Raw genomic sequence first — 20,000 nt, forward strand, 5'->3', positions numbered from 1 at the left:
TCTCTCTCAGCCTCTTCTTTCCTCTCTCTCTTGTCCTCACACTCCACAAAACGTTTTAAGAAATGTGGACATATATATATTTTTTATCTTCTTTCAAACAATATCTATAGATAAAGCTGATGTAATTGAACCAAAAACAATAACAATTTAACTTTGTTATCAATTATTGAACAAAAAATAATGAACAAACATGGCAATTTCTACTGAGGAAAAAGTTAGGACACCCTAATAGCTGGTATCGCCCCCTTTGGCCTTTGGCCTCAATCAGACATCGACTGGGAGAACGTTTTTCCCACTCCTCCATGCAGAATTCTTTCAGCTGTGTGATGTTTGGCGGGTGTCTTGTATGCACAGCCCATTTCAAATCACCCCACAGCATCTCAATAGGATTAAGATCCAGGCTTTGACTTGGCCATTCATTCCAGAACTCTCTGTTTCTTTCTTTTGAGCCAATCCTTGGTGGATTTACTGGAATATTTTGGGTCATTGTCATTTTGCATGGTCCACATCCGCTTCAGCTTGAATTTTTGGACAGATGGTCTCACATTTTCCTCAAGCACCCTCTGATACAATAAATAATTCATAGTGGATTCTATGATGGTAAGCTGGCCAGGCCCTGCAGCAAAGCAAGCCCTAAACCACATTTCCACCCCCATGCTTTACAGTTGGTATGAGGTTATTGTGCTCAAATGCTGTCTTTGGTTTGTGCCAAACGTATTTTGTTACTATGCCCAAATAATTCATCTTTGGATTCATCTGTCCAAAGCACATTGTTCTCGAAGTCCTGGTGTTTGTCTAGGTGTTCTCTGGCCAACTTTAGTCTTGCTCTGATGTATTTTTTTTTTACAGCAAGGGTTTCCTCCTTGCACACCTCCCATGGAAATCCAACTTGTGTAGTCTCTGTCTGATGGTAGATGGATGTACTTTGACATCAACTGTAGCAAGAGCTACCTGTAGGTCCCATGATGACATTTTAGTTAAGTATCTTGCAGTCTGCTCTTGGGCTGAACTTGCTAGGATGGCCTGATCTGGCCATGTTGGCAGTGGTTTTAAATGTTCTCCACTGTTCTCAACTCCAGTTATTTTCCAGACAGTGGAATGACTGGTTTCTAATTGTTTGGAGATCTTCCCAGACTCATACACATCCACATCCTTCTTTCTGAAGGCCTCAGAGAGCTCTTTTGATCTCACCATGGTGATACTACTCACTTCAACAATCAAGAACAAACCAAACTAAATGTCTGAGGTTTAAATAAGACAGGCTCCTCCAAAATCTTCTCTAATGATGTTGTAATCATTTGCACGTGATGTGGTGCACTTGATTCTAATTTTAGGCATTTTAAGCAGTAATAAATGTGGGGGGTGTCCTAACCTTTTCCTCACAAGAAAATTGCATTTATATTAATTACATTTTACAAATATCTTTTTTCAGTTTTATTTGTTTAGCTTAATAATACCTCTGTTTGTTAAAATGAAGATCACATGTCCAAATGTTGAAATATGTTGAAAAAGACAAAGGTTTGATGGCAGACTGTAAAAATACAGAGATGAAAGATTGATAGATGAGAGAAGAGAGGAGGACAGATCGAGGAGGAGGAGAGGCTGGATCTCACAGTGACTCAGACCGTGGAGTCATTTCAGATGGATGGCCAGACCAGTCATGCAATGGAGAGACTCACAGCTGTGAGGCACACATCACTTCCTCCCACCCCCACCTCCACCTGTGAAGAGACCACCCCCACCTCCACCTGTGAAGGGACCACCTCCACCCCCACCCCCACCTGTGAAGAGACCACCCCCACCCCCACCTCCACCTGTGAAGAGACCACCTCCACCCCCACCTCCACCTGTGAAGAGACCACCCCCACCTCCACCTCCACCTGTGAAGAGACCACCTCCACCTCCACCTGTGAAGAGACCACCCCCACCTCCACCTCCACCTGTGAAGAGACCACCCCAACCTCCACCTGTGAAGAGACCACCTCCACCTCCACCTCCACCTGTGAAGAGACCACCTCCACCTCCACCTGTGAAGAGACCACCTCCACCTCCACCTCCACCTGTGAAGAGACCACCTCCACCCCCACCTCCAGCTGTGAAGAGACCACCTCCACCCCCACCTCCACCTGTGAAGAGACCACCTCCACCCCCACCTCCACCTGTGAAGAGACCACCTCCACCCCCACCTCCACCTGTGAAGAGACCACCCCCACCCCCACCTCCACCTGTGAAGAGACCACCTCCACCTCCACCTGTGAAGAGACCACCCCCACCTCCACCTGTGAAGAGACCACCCCCACCTCCACCTCCACCTGTGAAGAGACCACCTCCACCCCCACCCCCACCTGTGAAGAGACCACCCCCACCTCCACCTGTGAAGAGACCACCCCCACCTCCACCTGTGAAGAGACCACCCCCACCTCCACCTGTGAAGAGACCACCCCCACCCCCACCTGTGAAGAGACCACCTCCACCTCCACCTCCACCTGTGAAGAGACCACCTCCACCTCCACCTGTGAAGAGACCACCTCCACCTGTGAAGAGACCACCCCCACCTCCACCTGTGAAGAGACCACCCCCACCTCCACCTGTGAAGAGACCACCTCCACCCCCACCTCCACCTGTGAAGAGACCACCCCCACCTCCATCTGTGAAGAGACCACCTCCACCTCCAGCTGTGAAGAGACCACCTCCACCTCCACCTCCACCTGTGAAGAGACCACCCCCACCTCCACCTCCATCTGTGAAGAGACCACCCCCACCCCCACCTCCACCTGTGAAGAGACCACCTCCACCTCCATCTGTGAAGAGACCACCTCCACCTCCACCTCCACCTGTGAAGAGACCACCCCCACCCCCACCTGTGAAGAGACCACCTCCACCTCCATCTGTGAAGAGACCACCTCCACCTCCACCTCCACCTGTGAAGAGACCACCCCCACCCCCACCTGAGAAGAGACCACCTCCACCTCCATCTGTGAAGAGACCACCTCCACCTCCACCTCCACCTGTGAAGAGACCACCCCCACCTCCATCTGTGAAGAGACCACCTCCACCTCCATCTGTGAAGAGACCACCTCCACCTCCACCTCCACCTGTGAAGAGACCACCCCCACCTCCATCTGTGAAGAGACCACCTCCACCTCCATCTGTGAAGAGACCACCTCCACCTCCACCTCCACCTGTGAAGAGACCACCCCCACCTCCATCTGTGAAGAGACCACCCCCACCTCCATCTGTGAAGAGACCACCTCCACCCCCACCTGTGAAGAGACCACCCCCACCTCCATCTGTGAAGAGACCACCTCCACTTCCATCTGTGAAGAGACCACCTCCACCTCCACCTCCACCTGTGAAGAGACCACCCCCACCTCCACCTGTGAAGAGACCACCCCCACCTCCACCTGTGAAGAGACCACCTCCACCTCCACCTGTGAAGAGACCACCCCCACCCCCACCTCCACCTGTGAAGAGACCACCTCCACCTCCACCTGTGAAGAGACCACCCCCACCCCCACCTCCACCTGTGAAGAGACCACCCCCACCTCCACCTGTGAAGAGACCACCGCCACCCCCACCTGTGAAGAGACCACCTCCACCTCCCCCTCCACCTGTGAAGAGACCACCACCACCCCCACCTGTGAAGAGACCACCTCCACCTCCACCTCCATCTGTGAAGAGACCACCTCCACCTCCACCTGTGAAGAGACCACCCCCACCCCCACCTGTGAAGAGACCACCTCCACCTCCACCTGTGAAGAGACCACCCCCACCCCCACCTGTGAAGAGACCACCCCCACCTCCACCCCCACCTGTGAAGAGACCACCTCCACCTCCACCTGTGAAGAGACCACCCCCACCTCCACCTGTGAAGAGACCACCTCCACCTCCACCTCCACCTGTGAAGAGACCACCTCCACCCCCACCTCCACCTGTGAAGAGACCACCCCCACCCCCACCCCCACCTGTGAAGAGACCACCTCCACCTCCACCTGTGAAGAGACCACCCCCACCTCCACCCCCACCTGTGAAGAGACCACCTCCACCTCCACCTGTGAAGAGACCACCTCCACCTCCACCTGTGAAGAGACCACCCCCACCTCCACCCCCACCTGTGAAGAGACAACCTCCACCCCCACCTGTGAAGAGACCACCCCCACCTCCACCTGTGAAGAGACCACCCCCACCTCCACCCCCACCTGTGAAGAGACCACCCCCACCTCCACCCCCACCTGTGAAGAGACCACCCCCACCTCCACCTGTGAAGAGACCACCCCCACCTCCACCTGTGAAGAGACCACCTCCACCCCCACCTCCACCTGTGAAGAGACCACCCCCACCCCCACCTCCACCTGTGAAGAGACCACCCCCACCTCCACCTCCACCTGTGAAGAGACCACCCCCACCTCCACCTGTGAAGAGACCACCTCCACCTGTGAAGAGACCATCCCCACCCCCACCTCCACCTGTGAAGAGACCACCCCCACCTCCACCCCCACCTGTGAAGAGACCACCCCCACCTCCAGCTGTGAAGAGACCACCTCCACCTCCACCTGTGAAGAGACCACCTCCACCTCCACCTGTGAAGAGACCACCTCCACCTCCATCTGTGAAGAGACCACCCCCACCTCCAGCTGTGAAGCTGAAAAATCCCTGCTGCCGGCCGATGCGAAATGCTAAATGCTGTTGTGTATAATGGAGAAGCGTACGGGTAAAATACGGTACGGGTCAGATACAAATGCCATCCCGTACCATCCTGTCCTGTACCATCCCGGTCTGGTCAATGGAGAAGCGCCAATACTGTCCCTGTTTGTGGTGCTGGGAATACAAGCCCCATATTACCACCACCTACTCCTCCCTCACAGCTAGTGTGTGTGTGTGTGTGTGTGTGTGTGTGTGTGTGTCTGTGTGTGTGTATCACAACACAAGAAATGACTTACCTCTTGTCTGTCACGTTAATCACAAGAATCTCATCCCTGTTTTTCTGCATTAATGAATTTCTCTCTTCACCACTTAATTTCCTCACAGGACACCTGCTGTGCTGTGGGACTACTTGGCACCAGTGGACTGAGGGGGTTTGAGGTCTGTGGAGGACTGAGGAAGTCTGGAGGTCTGTGGAGGACTGAGGAAGTCTGGAGGTCTGTGGAGGACTGAGGAAGTCTGTGGAGGTCTGAGGACGTCTGAGGAAGTCTGTGGAGGCCTGTGGAGGACTGTGGAGGACTGTGGAGGTCTGATTGCGGTGAACGGTCAGTGGACTGGGACCTGCTTTGTTGGTCATGGAGTCTAGGGAGACCGTCATACTGTCTACGGCAGCTATGGTGGCCATCGCCTGCAACACGCTGGTGGCCTTCCTCCTCATCCTCCTCTTCCTCATCCTCTACAAGGCCTGCAAGGTGCCGTCCAACCAGACACAGCTGCCGGTACTGGCGTCTGTCTCATAAAACGTTAACTGATCTCAGCTTGATCTCACCCGGCTTTAGATGTGCAACCTCGCTGTTTTCTTTGGTCCTTATTGACGCGTCTTTCTCAGACACACAAGGAAACAACACTCACTCAGGCGCTACTCAACATCACTGTTTATGTAGCGCCATTAGGAGAATAACGAAAAGCAATCAAATAACTCGCGTCCTCTTCGACCTGTCTTGTTTGTCCCACGGCTCACAACCGGAATAAAATATCTGCAGACTTGCGATATGAGAGAAGAGGTGAGACGCGATGGGAAAACCCCCAGGTGTGCCGACAGGGGAATAATACCGTCTGCCAAGAGGAAAATACATGCTTCTTAAAGTGACAGGAAAGGATGAAGGACAGAGAGAGAGAAAGAAAGATTAAAGGAATGATTCCTGCCGTGACCAATGGTCCTGTTTAAGAAGATGTAACCCCAAGTATGAATATACTCATGTTCAAACTTGTATCATATCTCTCTCTGTATGCATTCTAAATTCTTATGTGTTCCTTAGATAATTCATGTGTGACATTTCACCTGGCCAGGCTTGGCTACCTGTGATTTACATAATCATCAGGAATAGAACGTTTATTTTAAACCCACTTGTGTCGCAATCATCACACGGAGACGGCACCCCTGGCTGAAGGAGTTGTGTGGGCAGGGGGGGGTGCGTCATTAAGGGCAAGGGCAATGGAAGGCTGTCAACAAGGGGAATAATAACAGCAGTGACTCATAGTTAAAGTCCTTCCCGTAGGTGCAGAAATCACTAGCAGCTCGGAACTCTTGAAACAGCTTATCTGGTACATAGTCATTTATACAGTACGTATCACACACTCTGTTGAAGGAATTCAACACCAACACCATTGAATCTAAGAGGGTTGAGCGGACTAAAGCCCATTTAAGTACACGTTAATTAATGGATCTGTTAGCTTCTACAACGTCTGATCCAGAGGCGTGGGACCGAAGCATTCCTCCATACTGTGTGTTGAACTGTCTCTGTGTGTGTTCAGTGTTCACCTGACTCTCTTGGAGAATTTGAGCATCTCTGATCATACTCGACAGAGAAGAGAACGTAGAGAAGAGAAGAGAACGCCATTTCAAAGATTAAAAATGTTTAATAAAGATTTCCTTCAAACTCGCTCTCTCTCTTCAAATGAAAAATAACTCAAAGCTCAAGTGGTTTTGTTATCTCATATCACATTTTTGCAGGTTATCATACACACAAGCGGTGTGTGTAGTAGCAGTGGTGGACGACAGTGGTGGACGACTGCAGTGGGTGATGTGGGTTTTAGTAGACAGGAAGGCATAATGATGCTGGCTGTAGAGCAGTGGCGTGTCTATCTAGGAGCTCTCTGGCTCTCTCAGTAGACTCAACAACTTCTCCATCTTGGCAATTTCCACCTCTGGCCCCTTAGGCGTTTCCTGGCCCTTCTTCTCCTGGAAACACAGACAGACACAGACACGTCAGACACAGACACGTCAGATAGAGACACATCAGACAGAGATACAGACACGTCAGACAGAGATACAGACACGTCAGACACAGATACAGACACGTCAGACACAGATACAGACACACATCAGACACAGATACAGACACATCAGACAGAGATACAGACACGTCAGACACAGATACAGACAGAGATACAGACACGTCAGACACAGATACAGACACACATCAGACACAGATACAGACACATCAGACAGAGATACAGACACGTCAGACACAGATACAGACAGAGATACAGACACGTCAGACACAGATACAGACAGAGATACAGACACGTCAGATACAGACACAGATACAGACAGAGATACAGACTCTATACAGACAGAGATACAGACACGTCAGACACAGATACAGACAGAGATACAGACTCTATACAGACAGAGATACAGACACGTCAGACACAGATACAGACACGTCAGACACAGATACAGACACACATCAGACACAGATACAGACACACACAGACACGGACACACACAGACACGTTAGACAGGGCTGTGTGACTGTGTACCTTGGGTTTCTTGCGCAGGTTGGGCGAGAGCTTGAGGCTGATGACGTAGCCCCGGTCGTCTCCCACGATGACGATGGGATAGACGGGGTTGAACTGGACGTGAGTCAGCTTGGTCTTCTTCTTCGCCACCACCGCCTGCTGGCAGATGGCCTCGTACTTGTTGATGCTCAGGTCAAAGACGTGAACCTGGGGGATGAGAAGAGGGAGGAGAGGGAGGGAGAGAGACATGGAGTATTTGTTGTTGGACTGTTGTTCCTGCTGATTGCCCCCCCCCCCACACACACACACACACATGCATACACACACGCACACACACACGCACACCCCCCCCCCGCTCTCTTTCCGCACATAGGTTAGTTGATTTTGTTTCTATTTGTTAGGGTTAGGGTTAGGGTTTATTTATCTTCACTGTCTTTGCCGTTCTCATGTATTGTATGTATTGTTCTATGTCGACCCTGAGTATTTCTGTTTATATGTTTGTTTTTATTCTTGCCGGGGGCCTCTTGGCCAGATCGCCATTGAAAATGAGAATTTGTTCTCAACTGATTTGATCTGGTTAAATAAAGGTCAAATAAATAAAAATAAAAAATGTATATGTGAACAAGGGAGAGAGAGGGAGAAGAGAGGGAGATATATCTGTGGATATATAATAGAGGGTGGTGTATAGTTTGGTGTAGTAGAAGGTTTGAGGAGTGTCGGTTTCCTCATTTATTTAGAAGTTGGAAAGCATGCATGAATGGAAGCCTAGTAGACCTGCCTGTACATTCTCAACCCTAAGTACTACACGCCTCTTCTTAGAGTATTGCCATCTGAGCTGTATCTCTGACACTGTAAGAATATTATTCTTTAAAAAAACAAAAAAACGAAAGAAATCTAAACTCCTAAAATCCAGCCGGAGAGCCATTATGCATGGTCTCTCTGACAGAATGATGAAAAAGTGGTATACGGAGCGCTTAGTGACATAGCACACTAATGCGCATACCACATCATCGCAAGGTCCCTGGTACGATTCCACCCATCGACATATTTTGCATGTCATCCTTCCTCTCTCTCACACCCATCCTTCCTGTCATCTCTACTGTCTTTATCCCAATAAAGCAGCAATGCCTAAAAACATACACAAAATAATAATAATTGTATAATAATAATAAAAATAATTTTGGTCAACCCCTGGGGATTGTTTCGCAAATGCTGGCGAAACATTTGCACGCAAAACATTTTTAGAGGACAATAATCTGATACCTAAAATAAATGTGAGTGGATTCCACTCTAATAATAGAAAAACATGATCATTATCTTGTACCTAGAACAAAGGCAGAGTACTAATCATGTGTCATCATCAAAAACTACTATTGACTAATTCCTACAGGAAAACAAAGCAGGCATTTACTCCCACTTTATAGCTAGAGAGACTGAGAGAGGGATGGAGAGAGAGAGAGAGAGGGATGGAGAGACAGTGAGAGAGGGATGGAGAGACATAGAGAGAGAGGGGGGGGAGAGAGAGAGAGGGATGGAGAGAGACAGAGAGAGAGGGTGAGAGAGAGAGGGAGAGAGAGAGGGGGAGAGAGGGGGAGAGAGAGGGAGAGAGAGAAGGAGGGAGATGGAGAGAGAGAGAGAGGGAGACGGAGAGAGAGGGAGAGGGATGGAGAGAGACAGAGAGAGAGAGGGAGGGAGATGGAGAGAGAGAGAGGGAGAGAGAGGGGGAGAGAGAGAAGGAGAGAGAGAAAGGGAGAGAGAAAGAGGGAGAAAGAGAGAGAGAGAGAGAAGGAGAGAGAGAGGGATGGAGAGAGACAGAGAGAGAGAGACAGAGAGAGAAGGAGGGAGATGGAGAGAGGGAGAGAGAGAGAAAGAGAGGGAGAGAGAGAGGGGGGGAGAGAGAGAAAGGGAGAGAGAAAGAGGGAGAAAGAGAGGGAGAGAGAGAGAGAAGGAGAGAGAGAGAGAGAGAAAGAGAGAGAGAGGAGGAACACGTGCCAACCAGAACATCAGCTCTCAGCTGGCTGTGACTCACGGCTGCCCTATTCTGGGGACGGTTACGCAGAGCAACAACCAGGGATCAGGGATGAACACGTCGTTAGGGTCGGAGGGGAGGAGCTAGTCCTTAAGCTAACTGTGTGTGATCGTCAGTGACAGATATGAAGCCTTATAGATGATGAGATGCGTGGGGGAGATGAACGTGCAGATGCTATGGTTGGGGGCCGCAACTTTTTCCATACCGTGTGACCTGGCCAGGAGAAACTGTGGGCCTCAGGTCAAAACCACATGGGTCTGGGAAACTCCTTGCCCTCTTTTGGCACAGCCCTAGCTAGTTACAAGGTGCGGTTGCTAGGTTACCTTGCCATCAGTGGTGACGCCAGCGAAGACGGTGGACGAGTAGGGAGACCACGCCACGTCTCCTACGGCCGCGTTGAGGTCAAAGGTGAACATGGGGGTCCTGGAGAGACACGGAGGGGGGGTGGTCAGAGGTCAGGGTTCTATGTGCAACAGTCAGAGTGATACCTGAGCAACTATATGCTGGGGAGGAGTGACTGGGGAAGAGAGAGAGGAGGGGACTTACTGGATGGTGTGGTCCCATATCTTGACCGTCCAATCAGAGCTGCAGGAGATGAAGATTTTGGGATGGAATTGGTTCCACTTGACAGCGTCCACGGCCATGTTGTGGGCGTCGTACGTCTCCAAGAACTGGCTGGAATACGCCTTGGAGCACTAGGGACCACAGAGGGAGCGTGGATGAGAGAGGTAGGAATGTCTGTTGGTGTGACTGGTCTTGTTAGAACCGGCCCCTGTCATGCTTTGACTCTTTGATGGTTGGGAGTTAGGGTTAGTAGTCAGTGGGTTGTCGTTATCAGTACGTAGCTGCTTTGTTTCTGTTTCTGTTTCACACAAACACCTGGAATACGCCTTGGAGCACTAGGGACCACAGAGGCAGTCTGCTTCACACAAACACGCACACACGCACGCTCACTCACTCACTCACACACACACACACACACACACACACTCACACGCACACACACACGCTTCTTCTGAACATGCTGGGAAGACCTACGTAATTGGCTACGGCATCTGATTGGGGGAAAACTTTCCTACAGTTTATAAACAACAGTCATTGTTCAAATGATTGCTTAATTTATTATTTTATTCTATAACTGTCCTGAGAAAGAATACAATCTCACCTTGTGTATTTTCCCCTCCTCAGTGCCGACCAGGAAGAGATAGTCAATCTGCTTGTGGAAGTCAAACGATATTCCACAAGCTGTGGAAACACAAGCATGTAGTCAAACAGGCGACTTTCAAACAGTGTTGAAGTGTCATATTCTAGGGTTAGGGTTAGCCTACTCAGATAGACAGTTCTGCACTCTAACAGTCTTTCCCATGGTAAGGTCCCAAGGGACTTTTATTCTGAAATATTTTCTTTGGGACTTTTATAATTAATTATAATTAATTAATTAATTTTTTATTCTGAAATATTTTTGGGGGGGACTTAAATTCATATTTTTTTGGGGGGGACTTTTATTCTGAAATATGTTTGGGGGGGACTTAAATTCAGAAATATTTTTTGGGGGACTTTTATTCTGAAATATTGTTTTTCTGACATTTATTCTGAAATATTGTTTTTCTGACTTTCATTCTGAAATATTTTTTTGCTGACTTATTCTGAAATATTTTGGGGGGACTTTTATTCTGAAATATTTTTGGGGGGACTTTAATTCTGAAATATTTTGGTGGGGATTTTTATTCTGATATATTTTTTGAGGACTTTTATTCAGAAATATTTTTGGGGGGGTCTTTTATTCTGAAATATTTTTGGGGGGGACTTTAAGTAGTAGTAGTAGTAGTAGTAGTAATAGTAGTAGTAGCAGTAGTAGTAGTAGTAGCAGCAGCAGCAGCAGCAGTAGCAGCAGCAGTAGTAGTAGTAGTAGTAGTAGTAGTAGTAGTAGTAGTAGTAGTAGTAGTAGTAGTAGTAACATTAACAGTCGTACCCATGGTAGTGGTGTAGTAACATTAACAGTCTTACCCATGGTAGGAGGCTGCAGTCCATCTGACCCGTCTGACACGGCTCCCTCCAGCGACAGTTTGATAATGTCAGTGAACACCAGTTCGTTCTGCAACCAGACCACCAGAACCATCAGAAAACACTGTGACAGCCTTATGAGACACCAGAACCACCGTGACGGCCTGGTGGTGAGCCAGAGGGAGGGCCGAGGGAGCCAGAGGGGAACACAGGTACCAGAGGGAGGGCCGAGGGAGTCAGAGGGGAACACAGGCACCAGAGGGAGGGCCGAGGGAGCCAGAGGGGAACACAGGTACCAGAGGGAGGGCCGAGGGAGCCAGAGGGGAACACAGGCACCAGAGGGAGGGCCGAGGGAGCCAGAGGGGAACACAGGTACCAGAGGGAGGGCCGAGGGAGTCAGAGGGGAACACAGGTACCTTGACAAGAGTCCAAGAGACCACACGTCCGTCGGACGACACAGAGAAGAAGTTGTGATTGTTGTCCATATCGTCCTTCTGCCACCTCACCTGGAAGAGACAACAACAACAACAAGATCCAGCATGTAAACACATAATACACACCAACAACAACAACAACAACAACAACATGATCCAGCATGGTGGCGACACACACCTGCCAGACAGGGTCTGTGTGCTTGCCAGACTTGGCGGTGCTCTTGTAGATGGGCTGCAGACTGTCCTCCTTGAGGTTGTAGACGGACACACAGCCGTCGTAGAAGCCCACGGCCACCAGGTAGGACAGGCGGGGGTGGATGTCCAGACACAGGATGCCAGATGTTGTGGGGTAGATATGCTCTGGGAAGGTGGAGTTCTTCAGAGAATAGAACAGCAGCATGCCCCTGCCCTGCTTTGTGAAGTCATCTGTTGGCGAGGGGAAGGGAGGGAGGGAGGGTAAAGGGGAGTTTGGGAGGGAGGGAGGGGAGAGATAAGGAGAAATGGAGGGAGGGGAGGAGAGCATTAGGGTGTGGGGTTAGTATGTATTTCAGAGTAGAGCAGCATTATGCTACTGTGTCTTCACGTATTAGTACTTGAATACTTACATGAGCCAAGCCCCACTGCAAACAAGTCTTTGTAGGTCTCATTCCTGGAGAGGGACAGTCCATCATTCAATATACAGAACATTACCATCAATACCCAATAATAATAACAATGACCAGTAAATGGCATAGTAAATGGCATAGTCCCTAGTGGATAGTGAGTTGGACTAGTGATCAGAAGGTCATGAGTTCAAGACAAGTCCCACCTGGGAACACCCACCACCAGTGTGCCCTTGAGTAAGGCACTTAGCCCTAAGTTACTTCAGGGAGACTGTCCCTGTAATCTCTAATTGTAAGTCGCTTTGGATAAAAGTGTCTGCTAAATGGTTAAAATGTAAACGCAGACAAGTTAGTTGTAACGAGCGTACTGACCAGCAGAGGGCAGTAACTGACAGGCATTTAGCTTTGTCATACTGGAACTTCCACAGAGGAAGAAGAGTGCCCTCTTGCTCGCGGAACTCATCAGAGGCATCCTCGAAATACTTAAAATCTAGTTAGAGAAGAGAGAAGAGAGAAGGGGAGAGGAGAGAGGAGAGGAGAGAGGAGGGGAGAGAGGAGGGGAGAGGAGAGGAGAGAGGAGGGGAGAGAGGAGAGGAGGGGAGAGGAGAGAGGAGGGGAGAGAGGAGGGGAGAGGAGAGGAGAGGAGAGAGGAGGGGAGAGAGGAGGGGAGAGGATAGAGGAGGGGAGAGAGGAGGGGAGAGGAGAGGAGAAAGGAGGGGAGAGGAGAGAGGAGGGGAGAGGAGAGGAGAAAGGAGGGGGGAGATTCACAATGTGTATATTAGATGACAAAGCAGACGTGGTATAGACTTGGTATCAGATCAATGACAAGAGGCGTCCAGGAACCTTGAGCGATGTCATCGAACGTGTTCTGGTTCACCATCCGCTCGATGATCTTCGACACGTTGGCCACTTTGGTGATGTCATCACTCTAGAGAAGCAACAGGGGAGAAAGGCTTTATTCTGGGTCCCATTTCTCAACCCCTCTCCCATTTGAGGATCTGTACTTTTTAAAATGTATCGGAGCGCACAAGTCTACACTTCAGCAAAGGGTGTGACAACTGGGACAGTATTAGACTGTTTGTGAGTGTTGTTGTCTGGAGGTTTACCTACATGTTATCATAATGATGTTGTCATACTGTATGTTTTTGATTCGCATGTTACACATGTTATCATTATCGTGATGTTGTTGAATAGAGGTTTACCTACATGTTATCATGGTGATGTTATAGTGACGTTGCTGAATAGAGGTTTACCTACGTGTTATCCTAGTGATGTTATACTGTAATGTTGTTGACAGGAAGGTGCATTCACCTGCATCTCCACCAGCATCATCTTCTTCTTCACTCTGTCTTCGTCCTTCTTGGAGGGCAGGGCTTTCTGCTTCTCTTCTTTTAACTGCTTCGCTTTCTTCTCCTGTTTCTGCAGCTCCTCCGCGTACGCGTCATAGATCTCCCACTGCAGACAGAGTCAGCAGCCTGTGGGGTGAGACAGCTACTCTAACCCTGTAACCCTAATTCCACTTCAGATGGAGAGAGCAGCTAGTGGGGTTAGACAACTACACTTCCTACTAACCCTGTAACCCTGATCCTACTGCAGACAGAGACAGCCAGTGGGGTTAGTCTTTAACTAAGGAGTGACCACTGTATTTGTCCATTAAAAAACAAGGTAACAGAAGTCTGTTTTGCATCCTGAGAAGGTTTAGAACGTTTCTCTCACCTGATTGGCTGTTGCTGAGAAGTCTGCACGTGGAGGGGGCTCGGTCTGACATTCTCTTTCCTGAGTGTTCAGGGTTGGAGGACAGCAAAGCACATGTCAGTCTGCTACTGATGATCAAATCAGCCTTTAAAACAGCACTGACTATCAAATCAGCCTTTAAAATAGCACTGACTTATCAAATCACCCTTTAAAATAGCACTGACTTATCAAATCACCCTTTAAAATAGCACTGACTTATCAAATCACCCTTTAAAATAGCACTGACTTATCAAATCACCCTTTAAAATAGCACTGACTTATCAAATCAGCCTTTAAAACAGCACTCATGATCAAATCAGCCTTTAAAACAGCACTGACTTATCAAACCAGCCTTTAAAATAGTGCTAATAGTCATATCAGGCTTTAACACAGTAACGGTACAGACGCAGAGCCAGTATAAACAGGTAGTAAACATGCAGTAAACATGCCCTGTAGGGGTTGTTGAGGGTCTGGGAGGTAGTTGACCTACCCTGTAGGGGTTGTTGAGGGTCTGGGAGGTAGTAGACCTACCCTGTAGGGGTTGTTGAGGGTCTGGGAGGTAGTAGACCTACCCTGTAGGGGTTGTTGAGGGTCTGGGAGGTAGTAGACCTACCCTGTAGGGGTTGTTGAGGGTCTGGGAGGTAGTAGACCTACCCTGTAGGGGTTGTTGAGGGTCTGGGAGGTAGTAAACCTACCCTGTAGGGGTTGTTGAGGGTCTGGGAGGTAGTAGACCTACCCTGTAGGGGTTGTTGAGGGTCTGGGAGGTAGTTGACCTACCCTGTAGGGGTTGTTGAGGGTCTGGGAGGTAGTTGACCTACCCTGTAGGGGTTGTTGAGGGTCTGGGAGGTAGTTGACCTACCCTGTAGGGGTTGTTGAGGGTCTGGGAGGCCCTCTCGCTGTAGTTGAACTGGTTGGTGACCTTCTTGCCGGCCTTGGACGCCGCACTGTCAGCTCTGTCGTCTCCCCCGCCCTCCTCCGCCTCCGCCTCCCCCCCGTCCTCCCCCTCCAGGGCCTGGGGCACAGAGGACACGGTGCTGCCACGCTCAGCATCACACTCACACTCAACTGGCTTTCCAGCAATAGTACACTAACCCTATCTAGTCCTGCTTCTCAATTCAATTAGCTTTAATAAAATAACTAATACAATTATTATTACTGGTAGACATTATACACAGACAAACAGCAATACAATATAACATACACTACTTAATATAATACAAACTTACAGGACATTAACTTATGAGTTTCTGTCTTACCGGAGTCTCTGGTTTTTCCTCTGGTTTTTCCTCTGGTTTTTCCTCCTCGGTCTCAGCAATAGTCTCAACTGGGGCCTTTTCTGGAATAACATCATATTCGTTAGTTCCAACTGGAATAACATCATATTCATGAGTTTCATCTGAAATAACGTCATATTCATGAGTTTCATCTGAAATAACGTCATATTCATGAGTTTCATCTGAAATAACGTCATATTCATGAGTTTCATCTGAAATAACATCATATTCATTAGTTTCATCTGAAATAACATCATATTCATTAGTTTCATCTGAAATAACATCATATTCATTAGTTCCAAGTGGAATAACATCATATCCATCAGTTCCAACTGAATCGTTGAACTAACATTGTTTCATCCTTTGGCTGTTGTTACTCTACAGACTGTGTTACAGTCTATATGGAATATATGGAATATACTTTCACTGTGTATTTATTTATTCACTTATTAAACTCACTTATTAAAATAACTCACTAATTAACTCACTAACTAACTAACTAACTTACCGTCAGGGAGGCCCTGTTTGGCCCTCTGCCTGCGAGCTTCGTCGGAGTCCTGGTGGAGGAGATTCCCCTCCAGAACAAAGTGAACAGCCAACTGGTCCACGCTGCTAATGGGCTTGTAAGAACGCTCCTGTCAACACGCACGACACACAGTGTTGGGTTAGGGTTGTTACAGTGTTGGGTTAGGGCTGTTACAGTGTCGGGTTAGGGTTGTTACAGTGTTGGGTTAGGGTTGTTACAGTGTTGGGGTAGGGTTGTTACAGTGTTGGGTTAGGGTTGTTACAGTGTTGGGTTAGGGTTGTTACAGTGTTGGGTTAGGGTTGTTACAGTGTTGGGTTAGGGTTGTTACAGTGTTGGGTTAGGGTTGTTACAGTGTTGGGTTAGGGTTGTTACAGTGTTGGGTAGGGTTGTTACAGTGTTGGGTTAGGGTTGTTACAGTGTTGGGGTAGGGTTGTTACAGTGTTGGGTTAGGGCTGTTACAGTGTTGGGTTAGGGTTGTTACAGTGTTGGGTTAGGGTTGTTACAGTGTCGGGTTAGGGTTGTTACAGTGTTGGGTTAGGGCTGTTACAGTGTTGGGGTAGGGTTGTTACAGTGTTGGGTTAGGGTTGTTACAGTGTTGGGTTAGGGTTGTTACAGTGTTGGGTTAGGGCTGTTACAGTGTTGGGTTAGGGCTGTTACAGTGTCGGGTTAGGGTTGTTACAGTGTTGGGTTAGGGCTGTTACAGTGTTGGGTTAGGGTTGTTACAGTGTTGGGTTAGGGTTGTTACAGTGTTGGGTTAGGGTTGTTACAGTGTTGGGTTAGGGCTGTTACAGTGTTGGGTTAGGGCTGTTACAGTGTCGGGTTAGGGTTGTTACAGTGTTGGGTTAGGGTTGTTACAGTGTTGGGGTAGGGCTGTTACAGTGTTGGGTTAGGGTTGTTACAGTGTTGGGGTAGGGCTGTTACAGTGTTGGGTTAGGGTTGTTACAGTGTTGGGTTAGGGCTGTTACAGTGTTGGGGTAGGGTTGGTACAGTGTTGGGGTAGGGCTGTTACAGTGTTGGGTTAGGGTTGTTACAGTGTTGGGGTAGGGTTGTTACAGTGTTGGGTTAGGGCTGTTACAGTGTTGGGTTAGGGTTGTTACAGTGTTGGGTTAGGGCTGTTACAGTGTTGGGTTAGGGTTGTTACAGTGTTGGGGTAGGGTTGTTACAGTGTTGGGTTAGGGTTGTTACAGTGTTGGGTTAGGGTTGTTACAGTGTTGGGTAGGGTTGTTACAGTGTTGGGTTAGGGTTGTTACAGTGTTGGGTTAGGGCTGTTACAGTGTTGGGTTAGGGTTGTTACAGTGTTGGGGTAGGGTTGTTACAGTGTTGGGTTAGGGCTGTTACAGTGTTGGGTTAGGGTTGTTACAGTGTTGGGGTAGGGTTGTTACAGTGTTGGGGTAGGGTTGTTACAGTGTTGGGGTAGGGTTGTTACAGTGTTGGGTTAGGGTTGTTACAGTGTTGGGTTAGGGTTGTTACAGTGTTGGGTTAGGGTTGTTACAGTGTTGGGTTAGGGTTGTTACAGTGTTGGGGTAGGGTTGTTACAGTGTTGGGTGAGGGGTGTTACAGTGTTGGGTTAGGGTTGTTACAGTGTTGGGGTAGGGTTGTTACAGTGTTGGGTTAGGGTTGTTACAGTGTTGGGGTAGGGTTGTTACAGTGTTGGGTTAGGGCTGTTACAGTGTTGGGTTAGGGTTGTTACAGTGTTGGGTTAGGGTTGTTACAGTGTTGGGTTAGGGTTGTTACAGTGTTGGGGTAGGGTTGTTACAGTGTTGGGTTAGGGTTGTTACAATGTTGGGTTAGGGCTGTTACAGTGTTGGGGTAGGGTTGTTACAGTGTTGGGGTAGGGTTGTTACAGTGTTGGGTTAGGGTTGTTACAATGTTGGGGTAGGGTTGTTGCTACACTTAATCATATAACACAACATTATTTGATTCTGGATACCCCCAGAAGCACATTACTAGCAAGTTGTCATTGTCAATCTACCTGCGGTTAAAGGCCGCGACTGTTTATTAGCAACCCACATCACACTAGCTGTCTACGGCAGAGCGCTCAGCTGTGATTAAGGCCACAGCTTTACCTTGAAGCTGTAGCGGACAACGTGCTGAGGGGCGTGCGGGTTGTTGGCGGTCAGGATCCTTGTGAACTCCTCTTTCAGCTCCTGGTGAGGAGAAACAGACGTGTCTGTGTTAGCCCCTGGTTCTTTTGTTGAACAGCTCCAAGAAATACGGAGGAGATTTTCTCTATTGCACAGTGATAGTTTATTGAAGATCGCAAGTAGAGTACATAGCAGTGCTGCAGCAGCTGGACCCAAATCTGAGGCAGTCTCAAGAGAAGAGTGATGATTTATTCAGTTCCATTACATATATACTTTCCCAAATCCCAGGGACCTCCCCCTAATTGGCCACTATGAATCATGACAGAACTATAATATTATCTGCTCATGACCTTGATCAGAATGTTCAAAACTATACAATGATTGTAGTCTGTGCCCGGCGTGTGAAATCACAAAAAAGGGAGAGGATCCTGCACCTCTCTGTTTATATATTTTTACAGTATTATTATAGTATTATAACGCCACTGACCTCATGTCTTTTAGCTTGCTTTTATAGTTGTTTTTATTTTCTTAAGATTGTTGTCTTTATTTGCACTTGACACCACAGACCTCATTGTCTCTTAGCTTGTTTTATAGCATTTTCGCTTTTTAATTGTCTAGTGTGTAATATTTGTGATATGTTATATGTGTATATGTTTGTGAATATGTGAATATGTTTTCTGTTTTTGCACCTTCAGAAGAACCACTACAATTTCATTGTATAGGCAACTGTACAAGGACAATAAAGTCTATTCTATTCTATTCTACCTGGCGTCAAGGCCATCAGAGACTTCTTCCCAGTCAGGAGCTCCGTCATTCCCATGCTAGTACAATGATGACGTGTGCTCGTAGGATACTAATACTGATAAGTGCTTATTAAAATAGCACTAAAAAAAGACAAACTGATAAGAAACGTAACATCATAACAAGCAGCTGGTGTTAGTCAAGTGAACAATAGGACCATGGAAAAATATATTATCCTAACGTTTGTGTGGCAATAATTAATAATAATAATAATAATAGTAATAATAATAATAATAATAATTGTGCAGTCGGCGCCACCAGAGGATTATATAGATCTGTTTCCTGTGGAGGGCGGGATGAGTCATGTTGGAAGTTCAATGTTGTTTGTATAATCATGTGTTTTTCGCTACATAAAACTTTACACCACCGTTTCTGCACCATCCAGAGTCGTCTCTCTTGGGTTACTACATTTAAGACTAACCCAACTATAGCCACCACCCCCCTCCTCTAACCTTTAACTTAAAGGAAAGAGGAAGACAGTTGTGACAGATGTTCTGTTTACCGGACTACTAAAACACACCTGCTATGTCTGTACAGACAAGCTCTTATATAGCCGCTAGGCCTACTGTATATACCCAAACTTTACAGCCTTATGTACACAGCCGTGAAATAATATCACAAACAACAATGATCAAAGTAGAACATACTGCAGCTGCATTCTGCTGCACACTGTTGCACAGCTTCTGAAAATAGCATCTAAAGCGTAATATCTCTGCTATTTCATATGACCACAGACAGAACTGTCCACAGTGGAACATACCACTTCGGTGAGTTCCAGTTGGTCTGCAGGTTTGATCAGAGTCTTCCCCTGTGTCCACTCATCTCCTCCATCCCCCACCTCAGTCCCATCCTCCTCGTCCTGACCACACAGAGAAGGCAAGGTGTTAAAACAACAGGTAGATTAGACAGATAATACCCAGATAATGCTGATACTAATTCAGCAAAAAATAACATGTGTTGTTATCAAACCAACCATTACACTTAAATACGTCATTATTCCTTAAACCTAGCTTTCCATAAAGAGGCCCTCAGACCTACATACCTTTTTCTTGCTGGTAGCTTTGGC

At 47.9% G+C, this 20,000-nt stretch overlaps 1 protein-coding gene across 1 annotated transcript in view; it reads right to left on the reverse strand.

Moving 5' to 3' along the window:
* Positions 1-6,787: 6,787 nt before the first annotated feature.
* Positions 6,788-20,000, reverse strand: part of dnai1.2 (dynein, axonemal, intermediate chain 1, paralog 2) — a gene marked incomplete at both ends in the record, with an annotated part of 13,753 nt that continues 540 nt past the window's right edge. Inside the window, 19 exons of the mRNA XM_080548573.1 lie at positions 6,788-6,883; positions 7,468-7,653; positions 9,799-9,898; positions 10,022-10,170; positions 10,641-10,720; positions 11,483-11,570; positions 11,896-11,985; positions 12,092-12,339; positions 12,519-12,562; positions 12,888-13,005; positions 13,359-13,443; positions 13,827-13,970; positions 14,232-14,291; positions 15,109-15,261; positions 15,506-15,585; positions 16,032-16,158; positions 18,116-18,196; positions 19,695-19,793; positions 19,977-20,000. The exon at positions 19,977-20,000 is cut by the window's right edge and continues 45 nt beyond it. Of these exons, the coding sequence (XP_080404699.1) occupies positions 6,788-6,883; positions 7,468-7,653; positions 9,799-9,898; positions 10,022-10,170; positions 10,641-10,720; positions 11,483-11,570; positions 11,896-11,985; positions 12,092-12,339; positions 12,519-12,562; positions 12,888-13,005; positions 13,359-13,443; positions 13,827-13,970; positions 14,232-14,291; positions 15,109-15,261; positions 15,506-15,585; positions 16,032-16,158; positions 18,116-18,196; positions 19,695-19,793; positions 19,977-20,000 (2,052 nt within the window). The remainder of the gene's footprint in view (positions 6,884-7,467; positions 7,654-9,798; positions 9,899-10,021; positions 10,171-10,640; positions 10,721-11,482; positions 11,571-11,895; positions 11,986-12,091; positions 12,340-12,518; positions 12,563-12,887; positions 13,006-13,358; positions 13,444-13,826; positions 13,971-14,231; positions 14,292-15,108; positions 15,262-15,505; positions 15,586-16,031; positions 16,159-18,115; positions 18,197-19,694; positions 19,794-19,976) is intronic.

Source organism: Nansenia antarctica (assembly GCF_963989245.1).
Source record: "Nansenia antarctica genome assembly, chromosome: 18".
Taxonomy (NCBI): domain Eukaryota; kingdom Metazoa; phylum Chordata; class Actinopteri; order Argentiniformes; family Microstomatidae; genus Nansenia; species Nansenia antarctica.